The sequence below is a fragment of the Schistocerca cancellata genome, chromosome 9, assembly GCF_023864275.1.
Source record: "Schistocerca cancellata isolate TAMUIC-IGC-003103 chromosome 9, iqSchCanc2.1, whole genome shotgun sequence".
Classification (NCBI taxonomy): Eukaryota; Metazoa; Arthropoda; class Insecta; order Orthoptera; family Acrididae; genus Schistocerca; species Schistocerca cancellata.
The window spans coordinates 206034692-206062004 of record NC_064634.1 but is presented as its reverse complement, the minus strand read 5'-3'; the positions used below and the strand labels follow the sequence as shown (position 1 = coordinate 206062004).

The 27313-nt window shown below is 44.2% G+C and overlaps 1 protein-coding gene across 3 annotated transcripts in view; it reads right to left on the bottom strand.

Annotated features, from left to right (window-relative positions):
* LOC126101567 (PDZ and LIM domain protein 3) overlaps positions 1-27313 on the bottom strand; it is a 384428-nt gene that overhangs the window by 9824 nt on the left and 347291 nt on the right. For 2 of the 3 annotated variants that reach the window (XM_049912214.1, XM_049912215.1), the window contains exon 8: positions 16210-16239. The exons of the other annotated variant lie outside the window; for it this stretch is intronic. In XM_049912214.1, coding sequence (XP_049768171.1) covers positions 16210-16239 — 30 coding nt within the window. The remainder of the gene's footprint in view (positions 1-16209; positions 16240-27313) is intronic. 3 annotated transcript variants of the gene reach the window in all.

The following is a 27313-nucleotide window of genomic DNA, read 5'->3' as shown; positions in this document are numbered from 1 at the left end:
GTGTGCGGGACCGTAGCCCAGCTTCATGGAGACGGTTGCAAATGGTCCTCGCCGATACCCCAGGAGCAACAGTGTCCCTAATTTGCTGGGAAGTGGCGGTGCGGTCCCCTATGGCACTGCGTAGGATCCTACGGTCTTGGCGTGCATCCGGGCGTCGCTGCGGTCTGGTCCCAGGTCGACGGGCACGTGCACCTTCCGCCGACCACTGGCGACAACATCGATGTACTGTGGAGACCTCACGCCCCACGTGTTGAGCAATTCGGCGGTACGTCCACCCGGCCTCCCGCATGCCCACTATACGCCCTCGCTCAAAGTCCGTCAACTGCACATATGGTTCACGTCCACGCTGTTGCGGCATGCTACCAGTGTTAAAGACTGCGATGGAGCTCCGTATGCCACGGCAAACTGGCTGACACTGACGGCGGCGGTGCACAAATGCTGCGCAGCTAGCGCCATTCGACGGCCAACACCGCGGTTCCTGGTGTGTCCGCTGTGCCGTGCGTGTGATCATTGCTTGTACAGCCCTCTCGCAGTGTCCGGAGCAAGTATGGTGGGTCTGACACACCGGTGTCAATGTGTTCTTTTTTCCATTTCCAGGAGTGTATAATATCCGGTCTGAGGCATTGATGTAGTTTTAGCTGACATTTTGAACACTTGGAAAGGGTACTAAGGTCATCAACTATGTTTCTATTCAATTATTGTTGTGACTCGCCGATCATTCAAAGTGCCGCCGCGCAATTACGCGCGTCCTCTACGTGCGGCGCTGTCTGCCAGCCATGCAGCAGCTGTGCCACCTAAGCGGCCAGCCGAGCAGCGGCTGCTAGACTGGGACTCGGTGCTCATTTGAATGCTAACGTGTACACATGTCTTACTTGTCAACGTACTCTGTGACTTATATGTGTTGTTGTGTCATTCCGAAATATATGTGTTAAACTTGAAGTTCTAACAATTATATTATGAAAAGCACAGTTGCTACTCACTATATAATGGAGGTGCTGAGTATCAGAAAGTGAGCTTTCGGCCAACAACGCCTTCGTTGAAAATAAGTCTCTCTCTCTCTCTCACTCTCTCTCTCTCTTTCTCTCTCTCTCTCTCTCACACACACACACACACACACACACACACACACATTCATGCAAATGCAACTAACGTACGCATTACCAAAGTCTTTGGCCACTGAAGCCAGACTTCAGCAGCCAGAGCCTGGATAGTCTTTTTGTTGTGCTGTCTGCAACTCATCATCTCCACTGTATGGTGAGTAGCAACTCTCCTTTTCATAATATTGTTACATTCCATCCTGGATTTTACTATGTTTCTATTCAGCATTTTTCACCAATAAAACTTTGACACATTGCCTCTGTCTAACGGGCTCTCCACACTTACACAAATATGCCCAAAGTGGTACACCAGTGACAAAAATGGGCTATAACAGATCTTAACATGTGTGAAAAGAACTTGAGATGACTTCCAAAAATTATGTAAAACTGGAAAGACTGCAAATTCAGTAAAATATTTTAAGATACAAATCATTAGCTGGGCATCTTCTATGAGTTGTGATAGATGAGCAAAGTATCCACAAAAAATGTTAAGCAAATGATTTTGTGTTACCCACACTTATTTGTTGGCCCCCCATGAACCAAGGACCTTGCCATTGGTGGGGAGGCTTGCATGCCTCAGCGATACAGATAGCCGTACCGTAGGTGCAACCACAATGGAGGGGTATCTGTTGAGAGGCTAGACAAACGCGTGGTTCCTGAAGAGGGGCAGCAGCCTTTTCAGTAGTTGCAGGGGCAACAGTCTGAATGATTGACTGATCTGGCCGTGTAACACTAACCAAAATGGCCTTGCTGTTCTGGTACTGCGAACGGCTGAAAGCAAGGGGAAACTACAGCCGTAATTTTTCCCGAGGGCATGCAGCTTTACTGTATGGTTAATGATGATGGCGTCCTCTTGGGTAAAATATTCTGGAGGTAAAATAGTCCCCCATTCGGATCTCCGGGCGGCGACTACTCAAGAGGACGTCGTTATCAGGAGAAAGAAAACGCGTTCCACGGATCGGAGCGTGGAATGTCATATCCCTTAATCGGGCAGGTAGGTTAGAAAATATAAAAAGGGAAATGGATAGGTTAAAGTTAGATATAGTGGGAATTAGTGAAGTTCGGTGGCAGGAGGAACAAGACTTTTGGTCAGGTGAATACAGGGTTATAAATACAAAATCAAATAGGGGTAATGCAGGAGTAGGTTTAATAATGAATAAAAAATAGGAATGCGGATAAGCTACTACAAACAGCATAGTGAACGCATTATTGTGGCCAAGATAGACACGAAGCCCATGCCTACTACAGTAGTACAAGTTTATATGCCAACTAGCTCTGCAGATGACGAAGAAATTGATGAAATGTATGATGAGATAAAAGAAATTATTCAGGTAGTGAATGGAGACGAAAATTTAATAGTCATGGGTGACTGGAATTCGACAGTAGGAAAAGGGAGAGAAGGAATCGTAGTAGGTGAATATGAATTGGGGCTAAGAAATGAAAGAGGAAGCCGCCTGGTAGAATTTTGCACAGAGCACAACTTAATCATAGCTAACACTTGGTTCAAGAATCATAAAAGAAGGTTGTATACATGGAAGAACCCTGGAGATACTGACAGATTTCAGATAGATTATATAATGGTAAGACAAAGAGATTTAGGAACCAGGTTTTAAATTGTAAGACATTTCCAGGGGCAGATGTGGACTCTGACCACAATCTATTGGTTATGAACTGTAGATTAAAACTGAAGAAACTGCAAAAAGGTGGGAATTTAAGGAGATGGGACCTGGATAAACTGACTAAACCAGAGGTTGTACAGAGTTTCAGGGAGAGCGTAAGGGAACAAATGGCAGGAATGAGGGAAAGAAATACAGTAGAAGAAGAATGGGTGGCTTTTAGAGATGAAGTAGTGAAGGCAGCAGAGGATCAAGTAGGTAAAAAGATGAGTTCTAGTAGAAATCCTTGGGTAACAGAAGAAATATTGAATTTAATTGATGAAAGGAGAAAATATGAAAATGCAGTAAATGAAGCAGGAAAAAAGGAATACAAACGTCTCAAAAATGAGATCGACAGGAAGTGCAAAATGGCTAAGCAGGGATGGCTAGAGGATAAATGTAAGGATGTAGAAGCTTATCTCACTAGGGGTAAGATAGATACTGCCTACAGGAAAATTAAAGAGACCTTTGGAGAAAAGAGAACCACTTGTATGAATATCAAGAGCTCAGATGGAAACCCAGTTCTAAGCAAAGAAGGGAAAGCAGAAAGGTAGGAGCATATAGAGGGTCTATACAAGGGAGATGTACTTGAGGACAATATTATGGAAATGGAAGAGGATGTAGATGAAGATGAAATGGGAGATATGACACTGCGTGAAGAGTTTGACAGAGCACTGAAAGACCTGAGTCGAAACAAGGCCCCAGGAGTAGACAACATTCCATTAGAACTACTGACGGCCTTGGGAGAGCCAGTCCTGACAAAACTCTACCATCTGGTGAGCAAGATGTATGAGACAGGCGAAATACCCTCAGACTTCAAGAAGAATATAATAATTCCAATCCCAAAGAAAGCAGGTGTTGACAAATGTGAAAACTACCGAACTATCAGTTTGATAAGTCATGGCTGCAAAATACTAATGTGAATTCTTTACAGATGAATGGAAAAACTAGTAGAAGCCGACCTCGGGGAAGATCATTTCGGATTCTGTAGAAATATTGGAACACGTGAGGCAATACTGACCCTACGACTTATCTTAGAAGCTAGATTAAGGAAAGGCAAACCTATGTTTCTAGCATTTGTAGACTTAGAGAAAGCTTTTGACAATGTTGACTGGAATACTCTCTTTCAAATTCTGAAGGTGGCAGGGGTAAAATACAGGGAGCGAAAGGCTATTTACAATTTGTACAGAAACCAGATGGCAGTTATAAGAGTCAAGGGGCATGAAAGGGAAGCAGTGGTTGGGAAGGGAATGAGACAGGGTTGTAGCCTCTCCCCGATGCTATTCAATCTGTATATTGAGCAAGCAGTGAAGGAAACAAAAGAAAAATTCGGAGTAGGTATTAAAATTCATGGAGAAGAAATAAAAATGTTGAGGTTCGCCGATGACATTGTAATTCTGTCAGAGACAGCAAAGGACTTGGAAGAGCAGTTGAATGGAATGGATAGTGTCTTGAAAGGAGGATATGAGATGAACATCAACTAAAACAAAACGAGGATAATGGAATGTAGTCGAATTAAGTCGGGTGATGCTGAGGGTATTAGATTAGGAAATAAGACACTTAAAGTAGTAAAGGAGTTTTGCTATTTGGGAAGCAAAATAACTGATGATGATCGAAGTAGAGAGGATATAAAATGTGGACTGACAATGGGAAGGAAAGTGTTTCTGAAGAAGAGAAATTTGTTAACGTCGAGTATAGATTTAAGTGTCAGGAAGTCGTTTAGGAAAGTATTTGTATGGAGTGTAGCCATGTATGGAAGTGAAACTTGGTCGATAAATAGTTTAGACAAGAAGAGAAAAGAAGCTTTCGAAATGTGGTGCTACAGAAGAATGCTGAAGATTAGATGGGTAGATCACATAACTAATGAGGAGGTGTTGAATAGGATTGGGGAGAAGAGAAGTTTGTGCCACAACTTGACTAGAAGAAGGGATCGGTTGGTAGGACATGTTCTGAGGCATCAACGGATCAGCAATTTAGTATTGGAGGGTAGCGTGGAGGGTAAAAATCGTAGAGGGAGACCTAGAGATGAATACACCAAGCAGATTCAGAAGGACATAGGTTGCAGTAGGTACTGGGAGATGAAGAAGCTTGCACAGGATAGAGTAGCATGGAGAGCTGCATCAAATCAGTCTCAGGACTGAAGACTACAACAACAACAACAACAACAACAACAACAACAACTTGTTGGTTATGTGTGTCAAAGTATGTAAAGATGTTAAAGTATATAAATGAAACGTAAAAATTTACTGAACCTTAGAATTTGTTTTATATCAGCAGCACACCCTGCTGTCGACAGGAAATGAATAGAATCAGCAGAAAAAGTATCCTGTCAGGGCACAAAATAGGTGAATGCATTCCTCTGCAAAAGACTCTGACAGAAAACTGGGGAACTAGCTGCCTCAATTCTTATTCCACTTTTGTCAACTAAAATTTTTGCCATGCTAACAATTTCATGTTCTTTTGTGCTGAAAGAGATTAGCAGAGGGGCAGTGATGGTGGAAAAGAGAGAGAGAGAGAGAGAGAGAGAGAGAGAGAGAGAGAGAGAGAGATAGGGATGAAGGTGACAGCAGTGGTAGCCAAAGAAGTAGGAGATGTTAATGCTTGTGGAGAGTGTGCCAGTAAAATGAAAGATAGCTGGATGGAGATAGAAGCAGTGGGAGCAAAAGAGAAAGGACACAATTGAAATGGAAATACAGGTGAGTGGAAACCATACTTAGGCTAGGGGGGGGGGAGGGTGGACCCTTCCCCAGATAGGTAAACTTTTGACATGTAGGTAGAGAGGAGGGTGTATTTTTGATGGAAATTTTAAACAAATGGGTATAGGGGAAAATATGAGTTGGACCCCACAGAATTTTTAAGCTGCTGAGGTATGGGGGAGACAGTGGCAGAAAGGAAGAAAGACTAAAGGAGATGGTGTAAGTGAGAGAGGAGACAGCAGTACTGGGATTTGTTGCAAATCAGTGGGAGAAAAAGGAGACAGTGGCAGTGAGAGGAAGATGTTGAGTATGAAGAGAGACTGGGTAAAAGAATTTAGATTGTTATATGTTATGAGTGTCAATAGAATGGGCTTTCAATAAGAAGTCCAAAACATTTTTTTCTGAAGGGATATGGTTTTATTCAGGATTATATAGTACACCATCTTGCTCCCTACTCTTTTAGCTACAAAACCCTTTTTTTCAACACAATCTTCATTCAATGTGATGGCCTTATGCCACTTTACTGGGAGAGCCTACATGTCCGTATGGTATCACCCCACTTGTTGACCTCATAGCTAACATCTTGCTGCATCAATAACCTCTGCATCATCCATGTACTGCTTTTCATTAACTGCATCTTTTATTGGGCTAAACATATGGAAATTGGGAGGTGTGAGATCCAGTCCATACGGTAGATGAGCAGGAACATTCCAATGAAATTTTGTGAACTTCTCGTGGGTGTGCAGACTTGAGTGTCAGCACTACCAAGAGGGACATCAAGTTGAGCAGTGACTTGTTTGATTGTTATCCATTGATAACTTTGAATGAGTGTGTCCACGTGTTCCAGCATTGTAGGAGTCGCAGCTGTGTGTGGCCAACCAGCGCATGGGAGACTGGGCAGGTGAATACAACCTTACTGCAATGATGAAAGATGCCTTGCCCAATGACTCACCGTGCTTTTGTTCACTGCCAGGTGTCTATGGAGTTTCTGAATAACTGCAGTGCCTGATTTTCCACCAAAAGAAACTCGATGACAGCTCTCTGCTTGGAATGTACCTTCACAGATGTCATTTTGAAGGCTACATAAAGCTCCTATCAGAACTTAATGAAACTATAGGGGCTGAAGTGGGAATATTCCACGATGTCTCACAACAAATTCTGAAGTTTTTCAACTGAAATCAACTGAGAAAAAAAAGTGTTGCCTTACTTATTATTTGTCTCTTGGATGTTCGCATGACAAAATTGTTGGTGAGGGAAGCGGAATGAGGACTGGTGTAGCTGGTTTCCCACTTTTCTGTCAGAGTCTTTTAAAGAGGAACATATTCACCTTTTCTTGTTCTCTGGTAGGAGCTTGTTCCTGCTAGTAAAGTTATGTTTCAGAGATCCTAGAACTTTGTGACCACATTCTGGGACTTTACCTAAATCTGGAACAGTGCACCCTTTAATGAGGTGGTGGTGGTGGAGGAGGAGGAGGAGGAGGAGGAGGAGGAGGAGGATTAAGCTCAGAATAAAGAAAAGTGGAGACCTGTTTTCGTTTTTTATGCAGTATGAAGTCCATCAAGACAAGATTGTAACCATTATAATTTTTATGGCATGTCGCTGTTTGTTTAATTGTGTTTCATTCTGCTTGGAAGTCATCATCACTCATGGGGATGGTCAATGATATTGAAATTCTTACTAAAGAAATGGTTAATTGTACCAGTGAAACACTGTAAAAACCAGCTGACACTGAATTTACTTTTAATAAACTACTCAGTTTGCAGAACAAAAATACACAGATTGTGATGAGTAATTTCAACAATCATATCAAGTTATGGGGTATGATAATGAAATGAGAATGGGGCAGGGGCTATGATAATAAGATGAGAATGGTGCAGCAGTGCAAGAATGGACACAAATGCATCATCTTACTCTAGTCAATGATGCAAAACTAGCTGCATCATTCAACAGTGGCAGGTGGATGTGCAGATACAACCCTGATCTCATAATCATTAGTAGCAGTATTAGTCCATAATGTGTAAAATCTATTTGCACTTCAATAACAAACTGACAGTGTAGACCAATAATGTGAAAACTATTTGCTGTAGTTAGACCTCAGAAAGTACCTTTCTGTAGAAGGTACAATTTAACAAATCAGAATAGTTGAAATTTGCAGAATTATTGGATGTTAAAGTATCTTCAATGGCATCTATTCCAGACACTTTCACTGCAGTTGTAAAGAGATACTCCTGAATATTTATACCTTACCAGTACTGGACATCTTGTCTACCCCCCCTGCGGGTCCAGGGATTAGAATAGGCCCGAGGTATTCCTGCCTGTCGTAAGAGGCGACTAAAAGGAGTCCATCCCCCTCACGGGGGTAGTTAGCGCCTGCGTCCGGAGACGGACGGTTCCACGACCTATAATCGTGGTCTTTTTGGTTTTTTCACTTCTCGTTTCTTCCTTCCTTTTGTTGGTTCCTTTCTTTGCTCTTCTCCACCTCACTGTCTTCCTTACTCTTTCCCTTGACCTCTCCTTGCCTTCTCATTGCCTTTTTCTCCTTGCCTTCTCATTGCCTTTTTCTCCTTGCCTTCTCATTGCCTTTTTCTCCTTGCCTTCTCATTGCCTTTTTCTCCTTGCCTTCTCATTGCCTTTTTCTCCTTGCCTTCTCATTGCCTTCTTCTCCTTGCCTTCTCATTGCCTTCTTCTCCTTGCCTTCTCCTTGCCTTCTCATTGCCTTCTTCTCCTTGCCTTCTCTGGTCTCCGCCTTGGCGTTTGAGACAGTCTGTCCTCTTTCTCCCTCTCTCTCTTCTTTTTTCTCTTCTTCCTTCCTCCCTGTGCGTGCCTGAAGGCCGACCCACGCGTTCGCACGCGTAGCCGGTGACGGGGTAACGCGTAAGTCCCCGCCCTGGGTAGACATGTAAGGCACGCGCGTACCCCCTGGTAAAGGCCAGGCCCGGGGAGGGGTGATTGCCTGAGCTGATACCTTCTGACCATGCCGATTGGTCCCTCCGTCTGTTTCTCGGGAGGTGTGACCTGAGGTGTAAACATTCACCTAAGGCAGGAGTGCCCTCTGAGAGGGTCCCCACAAAGAAGGAGCGCGCCATCGGAGACGCTGGCAATCATGGGGGATTCCTCCGCAATGGATTCTACTCCATCTCTCTCGACTTCGACCCACAAACGGAAACGTGACCAGCCAACAGTGACAAAAGTACTACCGCCTGCCCCACAGTTCCTCGTAGTTTCTCGATCTGAGGACGGAAAGGATTTTTCCTCTGTCAACCCTTTCGTTATTCAGAAGGGCGTAGATGCCATAGCCGGATCTGTCAAATCTTGTACCAGGTTGCGTAACGGCACCTTATTACTAGAAACTGAGAGTGCCTTTCAGGCACAAAAACTACTTCGGGCCACCCTCCTGTACACGTTCCCTGTCCGGGTGGAGGCCCACCGAACTTTGAATTCGTCTCGTGGTGTAGTCTATACTAGCTCCCTCGACGGATTGACTGACGAGGAGCTTCAATCTTTCCTCGCTGAGCAGGGCGTGACGGCTGTCCATCGGGTCATGAAAAAGGTCAACAATGACCTTGTACCGACCCGGACACTTTTCTTGACCTTCGATAGTGTTAAGCTGCCATCGCGCATCAAGGCGGGCTACGAGGTTATTTCTGTTCGCCCCTATGTCCCGACACCTACGCGCTGCTACCAGTGTCAGCGTTTCAGTCACACTCGACAGTCTTGTTCCAATGCGGCTAAATGTGTCACTTGTGGCAGGGATGCCCATGAGGGTGACTGTCCACCTCCGTCTCCTCGTTGTGTGAACTGTCAGGGTGACCATGCCGCATCCTCCCGCGACTGTCCTGTCTATAAGGAAGAACGCTGTATCCAAGAAATTCAGGTCAAAGAGAAAGTGTCCACCTCGGCTGCTCGCAAGCTATTGGCTAGTAGGAAGCCCACGCTGCTCCCAGCGGGGAAATACAGTACTGTCCTCGCCTCTCCTCGGACTACCCAGGAGGTAGCAACCCAGACATGCGATCTGACCTTCAGCACCACGGTCGTCCGTTCGGCCAGTGCTAAGATCGCGCGGTCGACGTCTCCTCTTCCTCCCATCACCCCACAGACACCAGCCCCTTCCTCAGCTTCTGCTAAGTCGAAGACCCCGAAGTCAGATGCACGTTCCTTCAAGAAGGAACCATCCCGTGCAGACTTCCTCCGTCCCTCGACCTCCCAGCCTTCGACCGGTACTTCCACCAAACGTCCTTCCAAAAAGGCGCATAGGAAGCACAGTTCTCCTTCTCCACCACGGCGCATTTCTTCTCCTGCGCCACCCAGCGGTTGTTGCCCCAGGCCGTCATCCGTTTCGCCTGGCCGCACCGCTGGTAGCCGTACATCTGGCCGTTCACCGGCGGAGGAAGCTCCCCCTCCCGGCCATCCTCCCGAGATGGCCGATGACCCTATAGACCCCATGGACGATGACTGTCCGCCTACTGATAGTGGCGGCAGTGCTCGCTCGAAGCCAGGCCCTAAGCGGCCTTCGAGGTGACCCCTTCTCTCATCTTCCTTTTCTTACGATGGCACTTATTCACTGGAATATTCGCAGCATTCGCTCCAACCGAGAGGACTTGAAGTTGCTGCTCCGCTTGCATCGTCCGCTCGTTGTAGCCCTCCAGGAAACGAAGCTACGCCCATGCGATCAAATTGCCTTGGCACGCTACACCTCTGTGCGTTTTGACCTACCCCCTGTGGTAGGTATCCCAGCTCATGGAGGGGTTATGTTGCTGGTCCGGGATGATATTTACTACGATCCCATCACGTTGCACACCGGCCTGCAGGCAGTTGCCATCCGCATTACTCTCCCCACTTTTACGTTTTCCTTTTGTACCGTTTACACTCCATCGTCATCTGCCGTTACCAGGGCAGACATGATGCAACTTATTGCTCAGCTACCTGCACCATTTTTGTTAACTGGAGACTTCAATGCCCACCATCCCCTTTGGGGCTCTCCAGCATCCTGCCCGAGGGGCTCCTTGTTAGCAGACCTTTTCAACCAGCTCAATCTTGTCTGCCTCAATACTGGCGCCCCTACTTTTTTTTCGGACACATCTCACACCTATTCCCATTTAGACCTCTCTATATGTACTCCCCAACTTGCACGCCGGTTTGAGTGGTATGCACTTGCTGATACATATTCGAGCGACCACTTCCCGTGTGTTATCCATCTCCTGCAGCATACTCCCTCTCCGTGCTCCTCTAGTTGGACCATCTCCAGGGCGACCTTTCAGGATCAAACCTTCACAAGCTGCGATCGTCAGGTCGCACACATCACGGAAGTCATTCTCGCTGCTGCTGAATATTCCATCCCTCACCCCACTTCTTCTCCACGTCGCGTACTGGTCCCCTGGTGGACCGCAGCATGTAGAGACGCTTTACATGCTCGTCGACGTGCTTTACGCACCTTTAAACGCCACCCTACAGTGGCGAATTGTATTAATTATAAACGATTACGTGCCCAGTGTCGTCGTATTATTAAAGAAAGCAAGAAAGCCAGCTGGGCTGCTTTCACAAGCACCTTCAACAGTTTTACTCCTTCTTCTGTTGTCTGGGGTAGCCTGCGCCGGCTATCTGGCACTAAGGTCCACTCCCCAGTTTCTGGCTTGAAGATCGCGAATGAAGTCCTTGTGGCCCCTGAGGCTGTCTCCAATGCCTTCGGCCGCTTTTTCGCAGAGGTTTCGAGCTCCGCTCATTACCACCCTGCCTTCCTCCCCCGCAAACAGGCAGAGGAGGCTAGGCCACCTGACTTCCGCTCCTCGAATTGTGAAAGTTATAATGCCCCATTCACCATGCGGGAACTCGAAACCGCACTTGGCCGATCACGGTCCTCCGCTCCAGGGCCTGGTTCTATTCATATTCAGATGCTGAAGAACCTTTCTCCTGCGGGTAAAGGTTATCTTCTTCGTACATACAATCGCATCTGGATTGAGGGACATGTTCCCGCAAGCTGGCGCGAGTCTATTGTTGTCCCGATTCCTAAGCCGGGGAAGGACAAGCACTTGCCTTCCAGTTATCGACCTATTTCGCTTACCAGCTGTGTCTGTAAAGTGATGGAGCGAATGGTTAACTCTCGATTGGTTTGGCTGCTCGAGTCTCGACGCCTACTTACCAATGTACAATGTGGATTTCGTAGGCGCCGCTCTGCTGTTGACCATCTGGTTACCTTGTCGACCTTCATTATGAATAACTTCTTGCGGAAGCGCCCGACCGCGGCTGTGTTCTTTGATTTGGAGAAGGCTTACGACACCTGTTGGAGGGCGGGCATTCTCCGCACCATGCATACATGGGGCCTTCGCGGTCGCCTCCCTCTTTTTATTCGTTCCTTTTTAATGGATCGACAGTTCAGGGTACGTGTGGGTTCTGTCCTGTCCAACACCTTTCGCCAGGAGAATGGGGTGCCACAGGGCTCAGTTTTGAGCGTCGCTCTCTTCGCCATCGCGATCAATCCAATAATGGATTGCCTCCCAGCTGATGTATCAGGCTCCCTTTTTGTGGACGATTTTACCATCTATTGCAGCGCGCAGTGTACACGTGTCCTGGAGCGCTGTCTTCAGCGTTCTCTTGACCGTCTTTACTCCTGGAGTGTTGCCAATGGCTTCCGTTTTTCTGCCGAGAAGACGGTCTGTATTAACTTCTGGCCCTACAAAGAGTTTCTCCCACCGTCCTTACGACTCGGTCCCGTTGCTCTCCCAATCGTGGAGACAACCAAATTTTTAGGCCTTACCTTTGACAGGAAACTTAGCTGGTCTCCACATGTGTCATATTTGGCCGCCCGTTGTACCCGTTCTTTAAATGTCCTCCGTGTTCTCAGTGGTATGTCGTGGGGAGCGGATCGAACCGTCCTACTTTGTCTATATCGGTCGATCGTCCGCTCCAAGCTGGATTATGGGAGCTTCGTATACTCCTCTGCACGGCCATCCATCTTACGCCGCCTCAACTCCATACAACATCGGGGTTTACGACTTGCGATCGGAGCATTTTATACCAGTCCCGTAGAGAGTCTTCATGCTGACGCTGGCGAATTGCCACTCACCTACCGGCGCGATATACTGCTTTGTCGGTATGCCTGTCGGCTACTGTCAATGCCCGACCATCCGTCTTATCGTTCCTTTTTTGACGACTCTCTTGACCGTCAATACGGGTTGTATGTCTCTGCCCTGCTACCCCCTGGTGTTCGCTTTCGTCGCCTCCTACAACACCTTAATTTTTCACTCCCTGCAACCTTTCGAGTGGGCGAGAGCCGCACGCCACCTTGGCTCCAGGCTCAGGTACGCGTTCACCTTGACCTAAGCTCGCTCCCAAAAGAGGTCACCCCCGGTTCGGTCTACCACTCCCGTTTTTTGGAACTTCGTTCGAAGTTCATCAACATGACTTTCATTTATACAGATGGCTCTAAGACCAATGACGGGGTCGGGTGTTCCTTTATTGTCGGGGCACAAAGTTTCAAATACCGGCTCCATGGCCATTGTTCGGTCTTCACAGCTGAGCTCTTTGCCCTCTACCAGGCTGTTCTTTACATCTGCCGCCACCGACATTCTGCTTATGTCATCTGCTCAGATTCCCTGAGCGCCATCCAGAGCCTCAGTGATCCGTACCCGGTTCACCCTTTCGTACACCGGATCCAAAGCTCTCTTCAGCAGCTGGTGGACGTCGGTTCTCCGGTTAGCTTTATGTGGGTTCCTGGCCATGTCGGTATCCCTGGGAATGAAGCTGCAGATGCTGCGGCCAAGGCTGCGGTCATCCAGCCTCGGACAGCTTCTTGTTGTGTCCCTTCGTCCGATTTTAGCAGGGTCATTTGTCGGCGCATCTTATCGCTGTGGCATGCCGATTGGGCTGCACTTACCGACAACAAGCTTCGGGCCTTAAAACCTCTTCCCGTGGCTTGGACGTCCTCCTCACGCCCTTCTCGGCGGGAGGAGGTCGTTTTAGCCCGGTTAAGAATTGGACACTGCCGGTTCAGCCATCGCCATCTGCTGACGGCTGCGCCGGCGCCGTTCTGCCCATGTGGGCACTTGCTGACGGTTAGACACATTTTAATGTCCTGTCCAGATCTTAACACACTGCGCCTCGATCTTAACCTGCCTAATACTTTCGATGCCATTTTAGCGGATGACCCACGAACAGCTGCTCGTGTTCTTTGTTTTATCAATTTGACAAACCTCGCTAAGGACATTTGATGATGTTGTTTTTTAATCCTATGCCTGTCAGTCTGTCTTTTATCGTGTTTTCCCTTTTAGTTGTTGTTGTCAACTTGTGCCTCGCGGTGCATTCTTAGAGTAGCCAGGGCGCTAATGACCATTGAAGTTGTGCGCCCTAAAAAAAAAAAAAAAAAAAAAATCTTGTCTACGTAGTCTCACATCAGACCAAGTTGTTCTACTTACAGAACACTGCAATTTAGTTAACGAAAATCCTTTTAGTGAAGCAACTGTGGAAGCTGTAAACAAGGTCATTTGCACTATAAAAGAGACCTAAAGGGATCGATGGATTAGAACTATAACAACATTCAGCTTGGCTGATTTAGAGAAAGCTATCAAACAGAATAAAAATGGAAAATCAGCTTGTTTGGATGATATTCAGAGCAATTTAAGCATTTTGGCCTAATAACAAAGAAATGGACCATCCAGCTCTTCAACAACTATATGACCAGATACCAAATTCTACAGATATGGCAGAAGAGTTGAGCAAAGATATGGCAGAGTCAAGTAGTTGCCTGTCAAAAGATGGCAAAGAAGGAGACAATCTGAATATCTTAGGCCAGTTGGGTTACTGGTGTTACCTTTACAACTGCTAGAAAGATTGATTTCATAAAAATTTCCTCTGTTTGTAAACAGCTGGTTTTGACAGACATTGCTGTTATCTTCAGGTCTTCAAAAACTTTTGTTATAAATTGTGTTCATTATGAGTTGGACCTTATATCAAGTTGTTGTATAGATAAGATGTAGCACATTATATAAAGGTCTGTAATAAATTAAAAATTTAAAATCATTAAAAAAAACAGTACTCAATAAAATGCACACTAGCACATCTGTTTACATTGTCCTGGCATGCTCTAATCGTTGAAGATCCACCTTAGACGTCTTATAATTTGTAACCTCCCACTCTTCCTTCCATTACTGAGCTGAGAATTCATTGATGCCTAAGGATGTGTCCTACCAGTTGCTACTCTTTGTCAAGATGTGGCGCAAATATTCCCCATTTCAATTCAGTACCTCCTCATTAGTTATTTAATCTACCCATCTAATCTTCAGCATTTTTCTATATCACAGCATTTCAAAAGCTTCCTGTCTGAACTGCTTATTTTCCACGTTTCACTTCCATACAAGGCTACACTCCAGAGAAAGACCTTCAGAAAAAACTTCCTTATGAACTGATATTAAATGTTAAATATCTCTTTTTCAGAACTACTTTTCTTGCAATTGGCACTCTTCATTTCATATCATATGTTCTCCAGCCATCATCATTTTCATCTACTACTTTTAGTATCTCATTTCCTAAACTAATTCCCTCAGCATTGCCTGACTGAATTCAGTTATCTTCCATTACCCTTGTTTTACTTTTGTAGATGTTCATCTTACAATCTATTTCTGAGATACTATCCAGTCCATTCAAATGTTCTTCCAAATCCTGTGCAATCTCTGACAGAATTTCAATGTCATTGACCCCTTAAATTTTTAGTTTCTTCTCCTTGAACTTTATTACCTTTCCAAATTTCACTTTTGTTTCCTTTCTGCTTGCTGTGTGTACATACTGAACAATATATGGATAAACAGCCTTTCACTCCCCCTATTTGATCCCTGGTACTTTCAAGTGTGTAATCCAGTGAACACTTTGAAAGTTTTCTCTAAAACTGCAGATGCTATAAATGTATTTTGCCTTTCTTCAACCTGTCTTCTAGGATAGGTTGTAGGGTCAGTATTGCCTTGGATGTCCTTGCATTTCTCCAGAACCCTAACTGATCTTCCCTGAAGTTGACTATTGTCAGTTTTTCCATTCTTCTGTAAATAATTTGTATTAATATTTAGCAAACACAACTTATGAAACTGAAGTCATACATTACTTTCAAACAATTCAGCTGTTATGTATTGTATATTTCATTAGTTGTCACACATGTTCATAGATATAAATAGTTGTATGAGTAAAGACAACAACTCATTCTATAGAAGCATTATTGAGCAACCCACAGGTGCACAAAAAAAGGTGATGCAGCAGTGAGATGGGATGATAGGAACATGAAAAGACATAGTATCTGTGTGCAGCTGATATTTGTGTACACCTCAATGTATACAAGTTTGTTAGCTGAATTTTATTTAAGGAAAACCACATCTGCTTCAATCCATTGCTCAATGCTATTTTAGTGCTGTGAGTTGCTGTACTTGCTCATATGATTCACCCCCAATTTTTTTTTCTTTGTTGGATTGAACTCATAGCCATGATGTGTTGCCATTCTGTTTCCATGTGGTTATAAAAATCAAACATACACTCCATTTTTGCAAACTATGTTAGCACAGAGGTTTACAAAGGAAAATTGAAATACATGTCCTGTTTTTTGTTTTTAGCTCCGACTATCAGTCTCTTTTAGTAAAAAAAACTTGGTCTTCGAATTATATGGAACAGACCTCATTAGAATTACAAGGAAATGCTGTCAAACACAGTGTTAGATGTAGGAGAAGTTTGCTATTTCATGAACATTGTGCAACACGTAACATAAATGTACACAGAAACATTCCTACTTACAAAAGTACGTTGCGGTTCAGGCTGTGGTTTCTGTTGTGAAAGAAAAGATACATAAGTTCTTAACTGCAATAAATCCCAAATCTCCTTAAAAGCTAATTTTGCAAAAATTCAACTTTTATCCCACAGCCAGTCAATTTTACTGTTAATAATCACTAGTTCTGCATTCAGGTTGACTATGTCACAATCGTAAAAGTCAAACACCAGGCAAAGAATGACTTTATTGCTCATATGACACATTTCAGAATTTATTCACCATCAGATTTCTACAGAAAGCCACTTAAAAAAAAAAAAGAACATGACAGTGGGTAGCTACAGCACTCCACTTTGAAATCACTTGGCATAAACTTTACTACACCTTCCCAAGAGTGATTGCGGCACATAGGTATGGTGTTTCAAGTTGCACGTGAATCAAAGATTCACAGACTTCAGTCCTAATTGTGCTGAGTGCATACCAAGAACACATTTTTGCTACCAGATGGCCCAAGAACACATTTTTGCTACCAGATGGCATTGAAAAATGTATAGCGGCACCAAGGCACATCAATTAATGTACACTTATTATACTGTGTGTCTGATGGTTGTGAATCAACTTATTATAAAAGAAATATTTTCTTTATACAATTGGTAATGGTGACTTTCATTGTTAAGAGGCCACACAAAATATTTGTTTAAATTCAGGAGTGTTGCAGGGTGCCACTCACCATCAAAAGCTACAATCAATCACAGCTGTGAGATATAACAAGCAAAATAAGATTAAAGTCTAAAATAGCAGTACAAACATCTGCCACAAATTTAAATACAGAAAGTAAGATGGGGGAAGGGGAATACAATATTTTTGTTAAAATTAGGACAGCCCATCTGTCAGACTCAAATCTGGTACCAGAAAGTATCCAATATGCACTAATGCCACATCAAATAGAAGAACCATTTTCTGCCAGTGAACACAACCAGTTACTTTATCAAGCATAGGTTGGACTAAAATGTTGCTTATACTAAAATATTTCCAATGTTTCATAAAAAACTGGTTGTGCTCATTAGCAGAAAATGGTTCTACTATTTGATGTAAGTGCAGTAGTGCATGTTGGGTACTATCTGATACCAGATTTGAGTCTGACAGATGGACTGTCTTAATTTTTACAAAAAATATTGCAATTCCCTTCCCCTGTCTTACTACCTGTATTTAAAATTGTGGCATGTTTATATTGCTATTTTATATTTTAATTTTTTCCACTCGTCATATCACACAGTTATTGTGATTTTAGCTTTCGATGATGTGTGACACCATGCAATACTCCCAAATTTAAACAAATATTTGGTGTAACCTTTTATCATTGTAAAATTATCATTATGATTTGTATAAAGAAAGTATTTCTTTTATAATAAGTTATCATTGTAAAATTATCATTACCATTTGTATGAAGAAAATATTTATTTCGTAATAAGTTGGTTCACAACTATTAGCCACATGATGTGATAAATGTACATTAGTTGATGTGCCTTGGCACCACTACACATTTTGTAATTCCACCTGGTGACAAAAATGACATCTTGATCTGCACTCAGCAGAACTGTGACTGTAGTCAGTGAATGTTTGTATCACTTACAATTTTAAACTCATATGCATCTGCAGCAATTGCTCCTGGGTAGGTATAGTACAGTTTATGCCAGGTGATTTCAATAGAAGTGGAGCACTGTAGCTATCCATTACCATGTTTTATAAAATATTTTTGTATCTGATTTTTTGTAGATGTTTGATAATGGATACATTCTGAAACACATTCCTTACCTGATGTTTGAAATTTACCATTGTGATCAGTCAGCCTGAATGCAGAACTACTGATTATTACAATAATAGTCACCTGCCTCCTGCATAACTTTGTCACATTTATATTAATTTTACTGTTATTCATTTGTGTATTATGGTCTTAACTGAAAGCTCTTCCTCAAGAAGTGTTTCTTGTCCTTGAAGGATTCCTACTAACGGAAACATTAAGAACTAAAATACAATATTTATTCATTTTCTTTATGGTGTCCAGTGTTATATTTAACTGTATAGACATCATATACATTTTTATCATTAAAGAGTTATTTTGGCCACATCTGAATAGACAAGGACTGTTCAATAAAGAATGATCATAATTTTTTTGTGGTCATGATTTCTCACACTAGAGTTTAATCTTATGATATTCTGTTAGCTTAATGTACAATAAACACGCCGTAGTAATTTCATTGTGGGAACTCCTGGTTTCCGCCTGTGAGAGGCAGGCAAGGTCAGACATGCTCAGTATCGCCTACCACTGTAAAGGAGGTAAGACGCGAGGAACAATATGTGGCTTTGAAATTCTGCCTTTGCCTCAACAAATCTTCAGCTGAGGCCTATACAATGTTACAGGAGGCCAACAGAGAGATTGTTCTTCCCTACAGCACAGCTCAAAGGTGATTTAAAATGTTTAAAGAGGGGAGACAATCAATTTCAAACGAAGGTGGACCCGATGCTCCAGTTACTGCTCTTACGGAAGAAAACATCCACAGTGCTGCCGTCATTGTGAGAGAGAATTGACAAATTACCTTAATATTACTTTCTGAAATACTGAACATTTCATTGGGTGCCACCCACACATTGGTGACAGAAAAATTACACGACACATGCCTGTGCGTGATGGTTTCCAAGATTGTTGATTCCCGAACAAAAGGACATTTGCTTGCTGGTCCGCATGCCATTTAAGTTGATGTCAGAGGAAAATCCAGAGTTTCTTTCAAATCTAATCAATGCTGATGAAACTTGGCTTCATCATTTTGATCCTGAGAATAAACAGCAAAGCTCAGTGTGGAAATCTCCTTCATCATGAACCCCCCCCCCCCCCCTCCCAAAAAAAAAAAGATAATTCTTTATCGAACAGCCCTTGTAAATGCTGGTTTTACACTCTTAATATAGGAAGCTGTCATTTCTTTGATTTGTTGGTTATTCTGGTGTATAAAATATGTTCTATAAACATCAAATACAGCTACACATTAGTTACAAAAATTGTGTTGCCATGCAACTCAATACTCTGATTGCATTAACAATGGCAGACATAAGCTATACCATATAATGGTGGTACATAAAAGCTGATTTCCTCTAAGTCTACAATCATTTCAAGAACAGAGGAAGGTATATCTTCAAAATTAATTCTGGACCAGAGCAGTTGATCAAACTATCCTCCAACTATACAACTTAATTTTATTTGTCAAGCTGTAGGTACATATAAAATAAGTTACACATAAATTTTTGCTATCTTGAAAGTTGTTGGCAGTGATATTGGACAGAGAGTGTGTGAGATATACAGTACAGGTTGAATAGCTGCTGTATGTCTTTATTGTTTTGTTAATGGTAAAAAAATATTGCTTTCAGTCACTGCAGTGTTATTTTATGTTGGTTCAACATTATTCAGAAAATAATCTCAACTGTATTGACCCATTGTTACTGCTTTCTTCGTGATATTCATTGCCACAAAAGTTTGATATAAATTTTGAAGATATTAACACAATCTGTAAAAGATATTAAAATAATCTGTAAAAAAACAGTTCCCATATTATAGTGAGGAAAAACCTTTTTTTAGTATTTGTCGTTTTATTTCATCCTCTCTCTTCAATGCCCTGAGAAACACAATTCATTTAGCATGTAAATGAATAAAACCAAACTATTGTCATAACAACAAAATGGAAAAGATAGATTGCTTCTAATCAGCATGGAGGAGGCATTAAGCTGCAGACATGCACAATGTAAAAGAAAAAAAAATACAAGAAATATTTAAGCTTTTAGGCAAAGTCATTCCTGAGAAATAGAACTCGCACAACCACTTGCTTGCTTTCTCTCTCTCTCTCTCTCTCTCTCTCTCTCTCTCTCTCTCCCCTCCCTCTCCCCTCCTCCCTCCCTCCTTCTCTCCCTCCCTCCCTCCCTCCCCTCCTCCCTCAAACACACACACACACACACACACACACACACACACACACACACAGCTACTTCTCCAAATGGTTGGGTCTTGGCACCCAGAGACAGTAGCCTTATGAGTCGCTGTTGCATAAATGTGTGAGAATTCTGCTTCTGAGAAGCACTTTATATGAAAGCTTAAGTATTTCTGCTATTCTTTTACTTTTGTGTTGTGCCTGTCTGAACTCAACACCTTCTCTACGTGCTGAGTAGCAGCCTATCCTTTCCTCATTGTTGTTATTCCATCCTGGACAAACTACTCTTATCTAATAGAAGATTTTTCATGTTATTTATTTGTATCCCATACACTTAGAATTGAGAACAAAAATATCTTATGCATTGTGTCACCGCAGATGATGAGGTTGGAGCAAATATTAGGAATACTAAGTTAATCAACAGGGAGTTATGGCAATGACCATCAGTTATTACTTCTTATCATATGGAATATTATGGTGAAAAACAATATGGTACAGAGTATGAATAGCACTCATAAACCACAGATGTGCTTGGGAACCCAAACAAAAATATCTAAATGTCACTTGGAGATGATAAATCATTACGTAGATGTGAGATGGATATACTGGAAGTAGTCTGCCACTGACTGTTTGGGTTCACAACTAAACAACTGTCTAGGGGTGTTTGAATGACCACCACTAAAATGTTGATAGCCACAAATTCAAACACCCAGTTCTTGAATTCAGTGCATACCTGTGTGGCTACTCAAACTATTTCAGAGTTCTCTGAGAATTCCAGGTTGATGATGTCATAAGAAGATCCCAATATGTTAGAGGTTGGGAAGTACCTCAGATTACAATAACTATTTTTGCCATTTACTTCCCTCGTGGCTAAGATATACTGGCCAATAAGCAGTAGTTTAAGTGCATTTTTAAACATCAAAAATTTATATACACTCCTGGAAATGGAAAAAAGAACACATTGACACCGGTGTGTCAGACCCACCATACTTGCTCCGGACACTGCGAGAGGGCTGTACAAGCAATGATCACACGCACGGCACAGCGGACACACCAGGAACCGCGGTGTTGGCCGTCGAATGGCGCTAGCTGCGCAGCATTTGTGCACCGCCGCCGGCAGTGTCAGCCAGTTTGCCATGGCATACGGAGCTCCATCGCAGTCTTTAACACTGGTAGCATGCCGCGACAGCTTGGACGTGAACCGTATGTGCAGTTGACGGACTTTGAGCGAGGGCGTATAGTGGGCATGCGGGAGGCCGGGTGGACGTACCGCCGAATTGCTCAACACGTGGGGCGTGAGGTCTCCACAGTACATCGATGTTGTCGCCAGTGGTCGGCGGAAGGTGCACGTGCCCGTCGACCTGGGACCGGACCGCAGCGACGCACGGATGCACGCCAAGACCGTAGGATCCTACGCAGTGCCGTAGGGGACCGCACTGCCACTTCCCAGCAAATTAGGGACACTGTTGCTCCTGGGGTATCGGCGAGGACCATTCGCAACCGTCTCCATGAAGCTGGGCCACGGTCCCGCACACCGTTAGGCCGTCTTCCGCTCACGCCCCAACATCGTGCAGCCCGCCTCCAGTGGTGTCGCGACAGGCGTGAATGGAGGGACGAATGGAGACGTGTCGTCTTCAGCGATGAGAGTCGCTTCTGCCTTGGTGCCAATGATGGTCGTATGCGTGTTTGGCGCCGTGCAGGTGAGCGCCACAATCAGGACTGCATACGACCGAGGCACACAGGGCCAACACCTGGCATCATGGTGTGGGGAGCGATCTCCTACACTGGCCGTACACCACTGGTGATCGTCGAGGGGACACTGAATAGTGCACGGTACATCCAAACCGTCATCGAACCCATCGTTCTACCATTCCTAGACCGGCAAGGGAACTTGCTGTTCCAACAGGACAATGCACGTCCGCATGTATCCCGTGCCACCCAACGTGCTCTAGAAGGTGTAAGTCAACTACCCTGGCCAGCAAGATCTCCGGATCTGTCCCCCATTGAGCATGTTTGGGACTGGATGAAGCGTCGTCTCACGCGGTCTGCACGTCCAGCACGAACGCTGGTCCAACTGAGGCGCCAGGTGGAAATGGCATGGCAAGCCGTTCCACAGGACTACATCCAGCATCTCTACGATCGTCTCCATGGGAGAATAGCAGCCTGCATTGCTGCGAAAGGTGGATATACACTGTACTAGTGCCGACATTGTGCATGCTCTGTTGCCTGTGTCTATGTGCCTGTGGTTCTGTCAGTGTGATCATGTGATGTATCTGACCCCAGGAATGTGTCAATAAAGTTTCCCCTTCCTGGGACAATGAATTCACGGTGTTCTTATTTCAATTTCCAGGAGTGTAGAATAATATTCATTTAATTAACACAACTTATAAAGAGCAATAAAATTAAGCTACAGTGCTGGGTTAAAAACGTAGAATTTCTGAGATTTTTTGAAATTCCCTAGGATTTCCTCGATTTTTCCATATAAAATGTAATTCCCTGAAAATTCCACATTTTCCATAAAAACTGTCATCCTGATAACACAACATAGACAGTGACAACAGCTACTATAGTACCTGTGCCACTTGTATCCTCCCCATCACCAGCTCCAGTGATAGATGTAGATGAGCATCATCCCTCCTGCATTTTCTCTGGTCCCCTGGCCCAAATCTCCAGGATTCTTCTTCCCACTCGCTTACTGTCACCCTTATTTTCCCTCTCCTCTCACTTTACACAGCACACTATCATTTTCTATGCCACAACTCCTCTGTTGAAGTTGTGATTTCCCCACCCCCCTCATACTCTCACTTTCCCCCCCCCCCCTCTCTCTCCCCCCCCCTCTCTCTCTCTCTCTCCCTCTCTCTCTCTCTCTCTCTCTCTCCACACACACTAAAATGAAATGTATGTGTTGGTGTCATCGATATCTCACATCGCGAGGCTCCATGTACTCATCACCACAGACACTGTTACCAGTGCAATCAACCACAGTGTGACAGAGCCACATCTATGAAGCAAGTTTGCAATGCTACCATAACCGGCTGCTATTTATGTCTGGCCTCAGAGCTCTATGCTCAGTCTGTGTTCAGATGCCAGTCTTTTACCATGGAGTTTCTGGAGTGTGTCAAGTATCAATGGATACAGTGCTGTTCATGTAGTCTATGTAGAGTTTCTGTACCTAATTACTGTATTGTACTGCCAGTGAACTGGACACTGAGTTGTATGTTAATAGTGGATGTACACTTATTGCTGTACTGACCCAAGCATAGGTCAAATCTGCTATACAAGTGAAGTGTTTGTCTTCATTAATAGTATGCTTAGAATTGTGTCACCACTATTTATTGCTTTAGGACTGAATGTTCCTATCCTTTAGATCTGACACAACAATGGTGATGAGTTGCTTCAGACCCTATGGTTCCCTGTTCTTCTGCTAACATTTGATGACATTTGGGTTACTGTGTCTGTATTCTCTTTTTGAATAAACATGTCTGTTCCATCCCTGGAACTTTTTCTGACACAAGCTGTTCACTTACGGGGGCACCAGATTCAACTATTACTGCAGAGCATCATGCAACTAACACAGATACTATCTTTGACAGTCGTGCCACAACAAGCTACTTCTGCACCCAAGTTTCAAGAATTTGTCAGCCATAAAAAATACCATGCACTTCTCTGAATTCTACAACAAGATTTGCAATATGATGCTCATTTTATTGCTAATGAGGGTGCCAAAGTATTTCATTTGTGTCTTATATTATTTCTGCACACTAGTCTGGAGGACATACACTCCTGGAAATGGAAAGAAGAACACATTGACACCGGTGTGTCAGACCCACCATACTTGCTCCGGACACTGCGAGAGGGCTGTACAAGCAATGATCACACGCACGGCACAGCGGACACACCAGGAACCGCGGTGTTGGCCGTCGAATGGCGCTAGCTGCGCAGCATTTGTGCACCGCCGCCGTCAGTGTCAGCCAGTTTGCCGTGGCATACGGAGCTCCATCGCAGTCTTTAACACTGGTAGCATGCCGCGACAGCGTGGACGTGAACCGTATGTGCAGTTGACGGACTTTGAGCGAGGGCATATAGTGGGCATGCGGGAGGCCGGGTGGACGTACCGCCGAATTGCTCAACACGTGGGGCGTGAGGTCTCCACAGTACATCGATGTTGTCGCCAGTGGTCGGCGGAAGGTGCACGTGCCCGTCGACCTGGGACCGGACCGCAGCGACGCACGGATGCACGCCAAGACCGTAGGATCCTACGCAGTGCCGTAGGGGACCGCACCGCCACTTCCCAGCAAATTAGGGACACTGTTGCTCCTGGGGTATCGGCGAGGACCATTCGCAACCGTCTCCATGAAGCTGGGCTACGGTCCCGCACACCGTTAGGCCGTCTTCCGCTCACGCCCCAACATCGTGCAGCCCGCCTCCAGTGGTGTCGCGACAGGCGTGAATGGAGGGACGAATGGAGACGTGTCGTCTTCAGCGATGAGAGTCGCTTCTGCCTTGGTGCCAATGATGGTCGTATGCGTGTTTGGCGCCGTGCAGGTGAGCGCCACAATCAGGACTGCATACGACCGAGGCACACAGGGCCAACACCCGGCATCATGGTGTGGGGAGCGATCTCCTACACTGGCCGTACACCACTGGTGATCGTCGAGGGGACACTGAATAGTGCACGGTACATCCAAACCGTCATCGAACCCATCATTCTACCATTCCTAGACCGGCAAGGGAACTTGCTGTTCCAACAGGACAATGCACGTCCGCATGTATCCCGTGCCACCCAACGTGCTCTAGAAGGTGTAAGTCAACTACCCTGGCCAGCAAGATCTCCGGATCTGTCCCCCATTGAGCATGTTTGGGACTGGATGAAGCGTCGTCTCACGCGGTCTGCACGTCCAGCACGAACGCTGGTCCAACTGAGGCGCCAGGTGGAAATGGCATGGCAAGCCGTTCCACAGGACTACATCCAGCATCTCTACGATCGTCTCCATGGGAGAATAGCAGCCTGCATTGCTGTGAAAGGTGGATATACACTGTACTAGTGCCGACATTGTGCATGCTCTGTTGCCTGTGTCTATGTGCCTGTGGTTCTGTCAGTGTGATCATGTGATGTATCTGACCCCAGGAATGTGTCAATAAAGTTTCCCCTTCCTGGGACAATGAATTCACGGTGTTCTTATTTCAATTTCCAGGAGTGTAGATTAAAGAGTCATTAAGGGAGTGACTAGATGCTCAAATTGAATCTCAGATGCAAGTTGCAGCTGCCAGTTACAAGTTCTTTCCGTTAAAAAAGCAATGTGACCAAACAAACAAATGAAAAGTGGGTAGCCAAATTATGGGGTGTTATCAGACATTTTAAATTCAAGTTTTCTCACAGACTGTCATATGGTGACGCTATGCTCCATGATGCTTTTACACAAAATATATCTGATGCATACACATGCACCACAATTTTTAGGTTACCTAATCCTTCTCTGGAATCTGACTCTCCGTTATATATTCACAGGACATTTTAGATGTGATAGAAACTGACTCACAAGCTCTGGCCACTCCGGTAGTTAAAAAGTGCACAATGCAATCCGTCCACTCATCAATCATGTAAAAAACAATAGTAAGTCATGCTGTGTGCACACTACTTTTCAGTCTAATGCTAAGAAGTCATCCCCACAGTGCTTCAGTGTGCATGACCATCAACAGTATCCATTTTCTTGTGCCAAGTGGGCCACATTCACACTGTGCATTTACAACAGTGTTGTGCCAGGCGACAGTCAGATTCCTTACTTTTGAATACATTGTGGGAGCAGACAGTGACCAATGTTATTACTAATAGTTACTATTAAAATCAGTCTTGACCACAAATTTATTTATTCTGGTAACCAGTTTTGACCACACCACTGGTAAATCACTGCAGTGATTTACCACCAGAAGGAGGCTCCTGCTCATACAGTATTTTGGTCTGAAGATGACCACAAGTGTGATTGAAACCGGTTACCAGAATAAATAAATTTGTGATCAAGACTGATTTAAATAGTAACTAACAGTCAGATTCCTGTTCACAGCTTTCTTCAATGGAAGTTAATGCTGTTTCCACTGAGCCTGTACACATGACACCATCATGGCTGGACCTCCATCAAACAAAAGTGTTCAGTACTGATTCATCGACAGTTGAACAAACTATGTGTACATTTATGAGTGCCTCAGCCTACAGTGAAAATGCAGTTAGATATAGGTGCTTCTGTTACATTACTGAATAAAAATATTTATGAATTGTTAGGAAGCCCATGGTTACAGCAGCCTCATGCCCCACTGTCAGCATATAATTGAAATCATATTCGTGTGTCAGGCATTTGCAGTGTGCTGGCTATGTTCTGCAATGTAAACAGAACTGTATCTCTTCATGTACTGTGCTCCTGGGACAGCCCGTATCTTTTTGTCTTGATTATTTTGATTTGTTTGATCTTGCTCTTGAAGATAACGTCTTGCAAGTGAATGCTGCAAGTGCCTCAAGACAGTGTCAATGAACTGTGCAATAGATATAGTGTATTATTTCAAGAAGGGCTAGGGGAAGCTTAGGATTTTGAGGCTCATATAAAACTTAAGGAAAATGCTCAGTCAAGCTTCCATATTGCTGGTCCTGTTCAACATACATTTGTGATCATTCAACCTGTTTCTGCAAATCAGTGGGCATCCTCCCTGGTTGTTCTAAAAAAGCCTTCAGGCAGATTACAGCTTTGGATCAATTTCAAAACTACAGTTAATTCTGTGACATTGGTAGACTCATTACCCCTGCCTCAGCCCTATGAACTCATGGCAAAATTGAGACAGGGCCATTTCTTTTCAAAAATAGACTTACAACAAGCATATTTGCAGGTGCCGCATATGAGCAATCAAAACAATACACACTTGGGGATATTCCAATGTCAATGCCTAACATTCGGCAGTGCATTAGCTCCCACCATTTTGAAGTGGTTTTTGGAACACTTAACAGCAACAGTCCATTTGTCTTCTAACTACCTGGGTGATATTGTGGTTTCTGGTCACAAACCAGTTGGACATTTATACAACTTAGAGTGTCCATTCAAAGTGCTTTCAGAAGTGGGCTCAAGTATAACAAGACAAAGTGTTCATTTTTTTTACACGGAAATTGAATGTTTGG